Source organism: Trichomycterus rosablanca, chromosome 24, assembly GCF_030014385.1.
Source record: "Trichomycterus rosablanca isolate fTriRos1 chromosome 24, fTriRos1.hap1, whole genome shotgun sequence".
Classification (NCBI taxonomy): Eukaryota; Metazoa; Chordata; class Actinopteri; order Siluriformes; family Trichomycteridae; genus Trichomycterus; species Trichomycterus rosablanca.
Genome location: NC_086011.1, coordinates 11,324,849 through 11,337,502, shown reverse-complemented (window position 1 = coordinate 11,337,502; position 12,654 = coordinate 11,324,849). Strand labels below are relative to the sequence as shown.

The following is a 12,654-nucleotide window of genomic DNA, read 5'->3' as shown; positions in this document are numbered from 1 at the left end:
TTGCAGGATAGTGGCCAGGTCACTACGTGATGCTGGTGGAGGAAAATGTTTCCTGACTCGCTTCTCCAAAACACCCCAAAGTGGCTCAATAATATTTAGATCTGGTGACTGTGCAGGCCATGGGAGATGTTCAACTTCACTTTCATGTTCATCAAACCAATCTTTCACCAGTCTTGCTGTGTGTATTGGTGCATTGTCATCCTGATACACGGCACCGCCATTGGATGCACATGGTCCTCCAGAATGGTTCGGTAGTCCTTGGCAGTGACGCGCCCATCTAGCACAAGTATTGGGCCAAGGGAATGCCATGATATGGCAGCCCAAACCATCACTGATCCACCCCCATGCTTCACTCTGGGCATGCAACAGTCTGGGTGGTACGCTTCTTTGGGGCTTCTCCACACCGTAACTCTCCCGGATGTGGGGAAAACAGTAAAGGTGGACTCATCAGAGAACAATACATGTTTCACATTGTCCACAGCCCAAGATTTGCGCTGCTTGCACCATTGAAACCGATGTTTGGCATTGGCACCAAACATGTGACCAAAGGTTTGGCTATAGCAGCCCGGCCGTGTATATTGACCCTGTGGAGCTCCCGACGGACAGTTCTGGTGGAAACAGGAGAGTTGAGGTGCACATTTAATTCTGCCGTGATTTGGGCAGCCGTGGTTTTATGTTTTTTGGATACAATCCGGGTTAGCACCCGAACATCCCTTTCAGACAGCTTCCTCTTGCGTCCACAGTTAATCCTGTTGGATGTGGTTTGTCCTTCTTGGTGGTATGCTGACATTACCCTGGATACCGTGGCTCTTGATACATCACAAAGACTTGCTGTCTTGGTCACAGATGCGCCAGCAAGACGTGCACCAACAATTTGTCCTCTTTTGAACTCTGGTATGTCACCCATAATGTTGTGTGCATTGCAATATTTTGAGCAAAACTGTGCTCTTACCCTGCTAATTGAACCTTCACACTCTGCTCTTACTGGTGCAATGTGCAATTAATGAAGATTGGCCACCAGACTGGTCCAATTTAGCCATGAAACCTCCCACACTAAAATGACAGGTGTTTCAGTTATTTTGTCCAACCCCTGTAAGTCGAAATTGTAAATTAAATCCTCACGGGTAACTGTCTGAATGAAATTTGTCTAACTATAACCTTGATAGACTTAATAACCATTTAAGTTTAAATGAAGCTGCTACTTCCTGATACAGTCATGTACATAAGTCACGTCACAATGCCTCTGGGTGATTCTTAACATGACACCTGCAAACTGCTGCAACACCAACTGATATTCAAGGAAACTGTTCTAAACACTTATTTAAAAAATGAAAAACTAGAATAACAAGGTTAGACAATTAAGCACTCCCCTGATTTAAAACTTTGTATACCCACATTTTGCTTTAATTACAGCCTGTTTGGGTATGCTTAGCCAATGATTGCACATCAAGCTGATTTTTATTCAATTCTGACACAAATGCAGCATTTCATTCTTTTAAATGCAAACCTGTATGTGTTGTTTTTCTTTTAAGAGGTTGAGTGACATTAAACCAATGCAATTGATAGTTTCATTTTGGCATATTTTAGCACTACACAGTGGAAAGCAAAAAAGTTGTGCCTTGATTTAATTCCACAGTCAGTCGTATACAGTTTGGACAAAAATTCAGCATTTTGTTTTTAAATGGGTGTTATGGTGGCTTGGTGTGTGGCACTTTACAGCAAGCAGGTCCCGGGTTCATTTTCCAGGTGGAGCGGTCCGGATCTGCTCGGTGTGGATTTTGTAAGTTATTGTGTGTGTGTGTGTGTTTGCCCTGTGATAAACTGGCGACATTTAAATTTGGCAGTGATTTCTTTCCATATTATTGGATATCATCCTTTTCGGTCACTATCAAACCTACAAGCCATATATTACCAAATCCAGTTGGTGGCGGTAGTGCACAATAAAACGGTTTGCCAACCCCCCATATAATGTTGACGTTGACGGAGCAGTAGCAGAAGAAGAAACCGTTCATGCTAAATTGTGTTTCGAGATTATAAAGCAAAACTATATGTTGTCATCATGACTAATGGTAAATTTAACTATACGCCATTAACCATCTGTTAAGCTTTAATAGTTGAAAAATAGTTATTGCTAATCTGCCCAATTTCTAACTAGATTGAAAGCTAATGCTAACTATCTAGCTTGTTGGCTCATTGTGTAGACGTGATTTTAGTAGTACTCTTGTTATTTACGGTTAAAACCTTTAGATTTAGTATTTAAAGTGTACTTAGTGGTTATCAAATAATTATGACTGATGCAGATGCTGATGAATTCATATACATCACCTATCATTTAGGTAAACATAGCTAGACAGCTAACTAGCTTTGCTTCACGTTAACTACGCTACAGTTAAAGTCTAAAGCTTACATTGTGTTATGGGAGTATTGGGATTTATTTATTTGCAGTTTATAATATTTAAAATATAAAATGTATTAAACAAAGTATATCATAGCAAATGTTTATATATATATATATATATATATATATATATATATATATATATATATATATATATATATATATATACACACACACTGATAGGAATCATATTTTCCTTTTCCATTCATCAAACCCAGATTAATTTGCCACACTGACTATCAGAAAGTAAAGCATATTATGACTTTTGGTGACTTTAGGTTTGTTGCTAAGCCATTAAAATTCAGATTCACAAAGCTTCAGACTTAGTTTCTTTAAAAGGTGGAATGGAACTTAGTAAGTGCTGCAGTCAGAAATAGGCAGTTAAGCAGTTTGTTTTACTGTTCTGTGAGCTTGTGTGGCTTGTAGCTTAAGGTATTGTTGAGCCTTAGTAAGGAAATGCCAGATGGGTATTTACCTCCTTGCAGCTGCACCAAAGACACTTATCTGGTTAATGTGCAAAGAAGTAATAGAGAGAGAATAGCATGGCTTCCTGTAGGAATCTAACATGGCCCAATAAAAAGTAGCAGTCGGCAGCTTTATATGCTTTAAAGGAGTTGACCCGTTAGTTGACTGGGGCACCTTATAGTGGCTGCCTTTGTGAAAGTGACATACTATGATAGCTTTGTGTGGTCTGTAAGCTTTTCAGTACTACTACTGCCACTTTTTGTCTAGAGTTTAGTTCAGTATAGCTGTGTGCATAAGTTTTATGCACATGTTAAGCCTTTAAGCACCTGTTACTAGGTCTAAGGCTTCATACATTTGGTCACATAGTAAATACATGTAGTTTAAGCACAAACCTATGCATTTACTATCTTTTTGCTTTTGTTTACAGTGTACTCATTTGATGGCATCCTTGTATTTGGACTGCTCTTCATTTGCACTTGTGCATATCTGAAGAAGGTTCCTCGCCTTAATAGCTGGCTCTTGTCTGAGAAAAAAGGGGTGTGGGGTGTGTTTTACAAAGGTAAGTATGTTTTTGGGCTGTAACTATTTCGGTCATAAATATGTAGACACAAGACCATGAGCTGATTAGACATTTTGTTTCAGTTCTCTGGGCATTAATACACCCTAAATTTTTTGAAAATCCTTTCCAGAGTACTTTGGTTTGTATTTGTGAGAAACTATGGCCATTCATTAAAACTGCATATGTGAGGTCAGTTTCTATGTTGGACTATAAGGTGTTTAATTGGTATGAGGTCAGGGCTCCCTGCAGACAGCTGGAGTTCCTCCACACTAAAATCCTCATACCGTGTGTTTATGAGCTTTGGTTTGTGCACTAGAGCACAGTCATGCTGAAACCAGAAAGGCCTTAGAAAAGGCCCAAACTTACGGAAGCGTATTGCTGCCACACAGATAAAATAAAAAGCCGTCAGTATGTCATTATAACGAGAAAAGGATGTCGTTTTAACGAGAAAGGATGTCATTTTAACAAGAAAAGATGTCGTTATAACGAGAAAAGGATGTCGTTAAAACGAGAAAAGGATGTCGTTATAACGAGAAAAGTTCATTACCTCAGATGCTGCATAGCTGTTGGAAGCGTATCTGCTGATGGAGAGACAGTTTGCACACATGCAGGATGCTGTAGTTTGTGTAACCTTGCAGCTTGTCGTGCCGATCAAGATTCTCCTTTAAGAACAACAATGTCTAAACTTAGTTTATTATTCAACATTTGTCTGACATTCGGCATTCCGATCTAAATAAGTGCTTCAAAAAACACATAAGACCCACTTATTTTATGATTTCTTACACTAATAAAAATAGTCAACATACTACAAAAACAATTTTATGTTAATTTTAAGATTACGTCTATTTATCTAAGGAAAGGTTATAATGAAACCGTTTATCAAGGTCCCACTTCATCTAATGAGTTAGGGACCGTCATAAAACTAACTGAGAAACGTAGGAGATATTAACTCTGCACTTATCCAGACAAATAAATCCATTTACATCTTATATATAATTTGTATATTTGAAATATAAATGTATTACAGATTTATTGATCTTTATTTAAATGTAATGTAAAATAAATACTATGTTATTTCAAAAAATAAGGTGTGTGTAGTAGGTGAGAAACATTGATGTGTTTGTGTAAAAATTGTTTGACATTAATTCATCAAATCATACAAGATTTAAATGGATTTATTTGTCTGGATAAGTGCAGAGTTAATGTCTCCTATGTTTCTCAGTTAGTTTTATGATGGTCCCTAACTCGTTAGATGAAGTGGGAGCTTGATAAACGGTTTCATTATAACCTTTCTTTAGATAAATAGACGTAATCTTAAAATTAACATAAAATTGTTTTTGTAGTATGTTGACTATTTTTATTCGTGTAAGAAATCATAAAATAAGTGGGTCTTATGTGTTTTTTGAAGCACTTATTTAGATTGGAATGCCGAATGTCAGACAAATGTTGAATATTAAAGTTTAGACATTGTTGTTCCTAAAGGAGAATCTTGATCGGTACAACAAGCTGCAAGGTTACACAAACTACAGCATCCTGCATGTGTGCAAACTGTCTCTCCATCAGCAGATACGCTTCCATCAGCTATGCAGCATCTGAGGTAATGAACTTTTCTCGTTATAACGACATCCTTTTCTCGTTTTAACGACATCCTTTTCTCGTTATAACGACATCTTTTCTCGTTAAAACGACATACTTTCTCGTTATAACGACATCCTTTTCTCGTTATAACGACATACTGACGGCTTTTTATTTTATCTGTGTGGCAGCAATACGCTTCCGTACAAACTTGCCATAAAGTTAGAAGCAATTCTTTGATTTTAGATGAGTTATTTTTAATATTGCTCAGCAATAGGTGTGGCTGACACATCTTAACTCAGTAATTAAGAAGGGCGCCCACATTTGGCCATATAGTATAGACTCACCAAGCTCTTATTAGAGTACACCTATCTGGTGTGTTCAGTGCTGTGAAAAAGTATTTGCCCCTCAGCTGATCTCTTCTATTTTCGACAATTTATCACATTTAAATGCTTCAGATCTTCCAACAAATTTTAATCAAAGAGGAAAACCTCTGTATTGTAGTGCATTGCATCGCATCCTCAGATATAAGATTTTAGATGTTCAGCTTAGGCTTGCGCCCTTGCACTGTATACACTTATACTACTATAGATTTCCTGAATCATTTATGGATATTATGCAATGTAAAGGGAGTAATATGCAAATTTCTTCCAGTCTTTTTGGAGGAACATTGTTTTTAAACCTTTTAATAAATTGCTCTTTTGGCCTTTCATGGATACAGCTTTTGTTTCAAATCATGATTACAGTCACAAATAGACATTACTTGTTTTAAATCACATAATTATTTAGTTCATATACAGTATATTACAGAGTGCTGTAAGCAAACCAAATTAAACTTAAATATAGCTACCTTACACAGTGTTTGAGTTTATATTATTTGTAATTTATGTTCTGATCACAGTGTTTTCTCTCTCACCAATTTGAAATTAACATGATCATGAAATAAAAATGTACATAGCATGTTTATCCATTTACACTATTCATGCACTCAAGAATAGACCACAGAATCTTTAAAGAGTCCTGATTAGCGCTGTAGTGTTGCATATAAATGCACTGGTGTTACCCATTGCATTCAAATGTGTTGACAGGCTTTATGTTTACTTTTTCTCCACAGCTGCAATAATCGGAACACGGCTTCACTTTGCTGTGGCACTCTCCTGTTTGTGTATGGCATTTTACCTGGTCTTTTGGAAATGACACTGACTGAGTGGTCAGAAAATGGTGTATGGACAAATACAACAATTAGAAAGCACACAAGCCCAGGTCCCTAATACTTGTGTCTGTTTCTCTATGGTTCAAGTTACTATTTTAATCTTTCTTGGAGTTTTCCATTTAATTATTTATTGTTGACTTAAGGTGGGGGATGAAATACATTTTAGCCTGTACATCTATGGCTTTTTATTTATGGTTGGACAGTCAGAATAAAGAAACACTATATTTTTCCTGAATTGTTTGCAAATAATCATTATCTTGATAAAATGCCTTGCATAGCATCAGTGTAACTGTAGTAAAATATTTTGATTTGTAGTTAGTTGTCTTATTTTTAGCAATGCTGAGTCATGCTGACATGTTTATTTAAAAGAAAAATTTGCAAAGCTCTTAATTCTGTGTTTAAAAGGCTAAACACAATTCAAAAAATTCAGACTGTCGCCTCACAGCAGGAAGGTCCTGGGTTCTATTCCCAGGTGGGGCGGTCTGGGTCATTTCTGTGTGTGAGTTTGCATGTTCTCCTTGTGTTTGCGTGGGTTTACTCCGGGTGCTCCGGTTTCCTCCCACAGTCCAAAGACATGCAAGTGAGGTAAATTGGAGATACTAAATTATTCATGACTGTGTTTGATATAACCTTGTGAAGTGATGAATCTTGTGTAATGAGTAAATACCGTTTCCTGTCGTTAATGTAACCAAAGTGTAAAACATGACGTTAAAATCCTAATAAACATACAAACAATTCAGAAAATTCAGGCTGCAGAAAATATGGCCATAGATCTATGGTAATAAGACAAAAACACAAAATCCTAAACAATCAACTTTTTTAAACACTAGCACCATGTAGAATAAATAATACAAATGCTCAGTCTGTGTCTGACCAAACCAAAAACACTTTGGTTCTAACAGGTTTTAGCAGATTTGTGTTCTTCGACTGTTGTTTACCTAAACTTGAGAAATGAAATGTTCACTTTGGAAGCACTTCTGTAAGTCGCTCTGGATAAGAGCGTCTGCTAAATGCTGAAAATGTAAATGTAAAATGTGTCTTAAATGTATCCTGATTTACAATGGTTCTTGGTCTGCACTTGTAGAAATGACTTGTATGAGTTTTTATTTTAATTAATGCAGCTAAGAGAGCAAGCAAAGACCCCACAGTTCCTCTACTGTCTCAGACCATCTGCTAGTAAAGCAGTGGAGTTGCATGTTCTATGTAAAATGATGCACTTCATGTGTGATTCTGCAGTTGTGAAAAAGAAAAAAAAACAATTAAATCAGCAAAGAAACGATCTGCATAATACATTCCTATGATGCCTGTTCAACAGCTCAGCCATTAGAGAATTAAATCTGATTTATTGCTTCTGTATGTGCTGTACTCATGGCCTTATATAACAGTTTACAGTACATAACAATGTGTGTTAAATGTATTTAAACATAAACAAGGTAAGATGTTCTAAACCTAAATTTTGAATGATCTAAACCAGTACTTTTTGCTTGATATCTTCTTATTGAATTTTGGATGTAATAAAGGGGAGCAAATCAAACTCTTATTAAGATCGTATTACCTTATAAAAGCTATCGTGTTTGATGTTAATGTTCAGATTAGTACTTACATTTACTCCCACCATTTTAATCTCAACTAGGTGGCATTTATGGTTATTATTTTGTCATTTTACACTTGTTTAGCTGTTGGTGCTGTGCTATCCTGGAGCATTATTGATGATTTATATTGGAAAAAAACTTTTTTATATTAATTAAAATAAGCTTTATTTAAACTATGTCTTTCATTTATTTAGTCAATACATAATCACAAGACTTCACTCTTGGACCTTATGTGTATTAGTGTGAATGTATAGCAGTTTTTGTTTAAGCATAGTTTGAGTCGATGACAGTGCCTTCATTGATAATTACTTTTGTTTAAATTTTTTTTTTTGTAAACACACAATTCTTTTCAGCGCTCTGGTCACCCCGGCTGCTTGCACAAAGCTTCCCAGCAGTGCTATGAGCCTACAAACAGACATGATTGGCTAAAAACAAAATGAAAAAAGAAGAAAATAAACAAACAAAAAATTTTAAATAATGTTTGCATAAATGCATTCTTATAATTGGGGATGGGGCTGTGTTCAGAATGAGACTATCACAACAAACTCATGTTAAATAGTGGTCAGCACACATCAAAAAAGAAACCCTAATTAACCCCTTATAAAATTCAGCTGTCATAGTAAGATTTTGAAAGATTTACCTGTTGCATCTTACAGCAAAAGCCATAGTCCACAAAGCTGACAAAGCATCAGTGTTCTTATTGTTAAAAGGTATCAGGGTAGAAAAACTTTTTTGAGGCCATGGAACGCAATGAAGGCAGTCATCAACAAATAAAATATGATGACTTTTTTTTCAGTTCATGATGATGTTACAAAGAACTGGATGTCCCCACAAAATTGATGAAAAGACAAGAGAAAAACTGGCCAGGGATGCTGCCAAGAGGCGTACAGCAACATTAAATGAGCTACAGCTTGATCTACAGCATTGGTTCCCAACCACGTGTCATTTATTACCGGGCCACACAGAAAGAATAAATAATTAGAGATTGCTACAAAAGCAACGAAAACACTGCTTCTATTACCAGCACGGAACCGTGTTACTGTCCTATCACCCCTAGGTGGGAGCGTCTCATCACAACGAAAAAAGTTTAGGGTTTGCCACCATTTGTGAGTAGTATTGTTATTCTATTTTAAATCCCCCCACCCCCGCCACTTTGTAAAATTATATCTTATATGAAACCGCTTCGGCTGGGGATTGCTAAGCAACAGGAGTTTCTTACAAGTACTGGCTGTGTACTACTGTACTGGCTGTGGGACAGTATGGAAGATGCAAATAAAAAAACTTTGACTAATTTAATTGCAGACTGTATGAACCCATTTAACATACTGATTTGATTGACCACCATACACTGTGTGATGGTCCATACCAGATACTTCGCAGCCCAAAGCCGCTTCGGATTTGGAGTTTTATGTAGTACAGTATATACGGACTATATGGAAAAAAGTATCAAGACATATCTCTTAATCGTTGAATTTAGGTTTTATTTAGTCCCGAATTCGAGCATAGTACAGTAACTAGTCTTAAAAACTTTCTCCTTCCTAGATATTCAATGACCAAGTGTGAGTGGTCTTATTGTCAGGCACATATATTGCATAAAAGTCCCAAATGCTCTTCTGATTCGATAACTGCAGAGTTCCAAACCTCCTCTGGAATTAACATCAGCGCATGGGTTTCCATGGTCAAGCAGCTTAATGCAAGCCTTAATCACCAAGCACAATGCCAAATGTCAGATGAACTGATGTTAAGCCCACCACCACTGGAGCAGTGTGGGGAACAGTTTGGGGAAGGCCCATTTCTGTTTCAGCATGACTGTGCTCCAGTGCATGAAGCAAGGCTCATGGTTGGGTGAGTTTGGTATGGATGAACTTGACTGGCCTGCACAGAGCCCTGACCTCAACCTCATCAAACACCCACACACAGTGCTGTACATGCCCCTTACATGATTTCTTCTGTTTTTCAACTACTTTTATGTTTAGTTGGAAAGATAGAGAAATAAAGACAAAGACATCACTTTTAAATGATCACTCCATTTATTAAACATTTACATTTTCTGCATTTAGCAGACGCTCTTAGCCAGAGCGACTTACAGAAGTGCTTCAATAGTGAACATTACCTTACTCTAGTTTAAGTAGACAACAGTCCAAGAAGTTTTTTAAACGTACCTTTCATCTATGTATAAAGTAATTGCTACTTTTGGCAGTAACAACTGCAATCAAACTTTTGCAATAACTTGGCCCACTCTTTTTTTGCAGAAATGTTTTAATTCAGCAACACTGGAGGGTTTTCATGAACTTTCATATGTGGTCCTGCCACAGCATCTTAAAGTTGTCCTGCTGCATATACCAACTGCACTTGAGCTTTGGGTCATGGACTTATGGGTGGACATTCTTCTTCAGGATTCTCTGATAGGGAGCAGAATTCACGACCATGTCAGTAATGACATGTTGTCCAGGTCCTGTGAAAGCAATAGAGCCCAGGACAATCACAGTGCCACCATGTGGTGTTAGCTTTATGCCAGATGTAAGGTGACCCATGTTTTCCAAAAAAATCCACCTTTTACTTAGTCCACAAAATACCATGGAGGGGGCCAAGGTAGAATAGGTCCTCAGCCCCCTCAGGCTGCTTGTAAAAGGCAAGCAAATCAGAAGCTTTGTTTGACGTGAGGTGTGACCCGTGTCTGCGAAGGAAGGGATCCTAGTGTTTGAGGGGAGTGGCGGCTAAGGCTGCCGGTGTTGAGGCAGACGCTGCTGCCTCCGTGGTCATGCTGGCTGCAGTGATAACCCAGAGTGCACAGGCACCTCAGCCGATACCGATACCAGTATTTTAAAATGTTGGCTGATACGGTTTGAGAAGTCGCAGTGTACGATCACCGTTCTGTGCCGCATTCCAATTTGATACACCACCTCAGACAGCTGCTCAAGCACTTCATATGGCCCTTCCCTTTATAGTGTGACTAAATTCGTGCACAGCATCCATACTGGTGCTTAACTCTCACATAATCCTAGCAGGTTTTTGGCTACTATACAGAACCGGGTGGTGACCCAAATGCATTATTCACTGGTGTGCTCATGGTTGAACATCAGCTTCGCTGGTATGGACCCAGTGGGGTCCTGGACAGCGGAGCGGCAGGTGAGCAGCACCAACGGCAACTGCAGATCCCAATCAAGCTGATGTTTCCCCACAACCATAGCCAGTTGGATGGTGAGAGTGCCATTAAACCGGTTGTCAAGTTAGTTGCTCTGCAGGTGGAGAGGTGTGGTGCATGTCTTCCAGATACCCAGGTGTGCTCACACCTCACCCTGAACTGGCAGAAGAAGTCCTGGAGCAGATGATTGACGGTGGTTTGCGCCCTCTGATCAGGAACACCCTGGGCCAAATAATTTCAGAGAGCCAACATTGCTATCTGGGTGTTTGTTGTGTCTCGTTCAGTACAACCCTAATGCTTTATCAAAAGTCTAGGGGTACTTATGATTGTGGCACATGTGCATTTGTTAAAATTAATTACTTCTTGTTAATTATTTTTGGGCAGCACTCTGGTGTGTCTTGCAACAAAAGCAACAAAAAGGAGTTCTAAGGACCTGATTTTTCCTACAATCACTGTGTGGAGTTTACATGTTTACCTTGTGTCAGCTCATGTTCTCTGTTTCTTTCCACTCCAAAAAACACAGAAAATTGGATGCTCTGGGATATTAACCAGATTGACTAACGTAATATGTGTACATATTACAATTCTATTAAAAATCAGGCAACACACGGACGAGTACTTTTGTATTTGAGACCATCGCTGAATGTTCTAGTTTACATTCAACTGTTAAGGTAGGCTGTGCTGTGTATTGTAGCTTCCATTTATTCTATCATTCAATTTATAAGTGTAATTTAATGACTGCCATGAAATGTGGCACATTTCTAATTCGTGAAATATGTGATTTTTGAAAACGAGGTCCGTGGAATTAAGCACATTTTTCCGTTAATTTAATAGGGCGCTAATTATGAAGTTCCAATCATTAAGTCACAGAACAAAACGTTAATTGTGTACTTGTATATACTTGAATTGTATACCAAAAATGTAATTTATGATTTGATGTTATTGAGCGATACCTAATGTGTTCACACCAATAAATACATCTGCAAAGCTCCTCTGGCATATTTGGCAAATAATTGATGTGGCTTCTGGCTTGTTAAACATGAGATAAAAAATATTCAGACAGGGCTACACAGTAAGGCTGGGAAGAGAAAGTGAAGAACGTTTAATAATACTGTATTTACATGCCAAGCATGTAATCAATATACAGTAAATTTAAAAAAAGTATTCAGATTTCTTGTTTTTCAGCACTCATTATTGTGTTGTGGAAAACATGTTTGAATAGTATTCATGCTGTGGCAATCCAAAATGCAGTTAGGTGCATCCTGTTTGCTTAATTAACCTTGAGATGTGCCTAGAACTCAACTGAACTACAGCTGTTGCAAATTAAATTGATTTGTCAAAGTGTGACAAAGAGCCCATACTTTACACTGTATTCTCAAGAAAAAAAACAAGCCATGAAGTCTATGAAACTGCATGTACATCTTCGCAATCAAATTGTGGCAAAACATAAATAATGACAAGGAAGACTTTGAATGTTCTCAGGACCACAGTGGCCATGATCATAGAAGTAGGTAATAACCAGACTGTAAAAGAGAAAATATCCAAAGATGGGAGAAACTGTTAGATGGACAACCATTTCTGCAATATTCCATAAATTATATCTTGATGGCAAGTGGCATGAGAGGCAATACAAAAGCCACTGTTGTTTGTAAAAATCCTGTTTTAAAGTCTCCGACCTCTGGCCCCTGAAATCAAAACAACTGCACA

At 37.8% G+C, this 12,654-nt stretch overlaps 1 protein-coding gene across 1 annotated transcript; it reads left to right on the top strand.

Annotated features, from left to right (window-relative positions):
• Positions 1 to 1,978: 1,978 nt before the first annotated feature.
• Positions 1,979 to 6,445, top strand: tmem167b (transmembrane protein 167B). The gene is made up of 3 exons (XM_062986613.1): positions 1,979 to 2,069; positions 3,291 to 3,422; positions 6,112 to 6,445. Exons 1-3 carry the CDS (start codon positions 2,060 to 2,062, stop codon positions 6,192 to 6,194), a joined length of 225 nt encoding a protein of 74 aa, XP_062842683.1. The 5' UTR covers positions 1,979 to 2,059; the 3' UTR covers positions 6,195 to 6,445.
• The last annotated feature ends 6,209 nt before the right edge of the window (positions 6,446 to 12,654 follow it).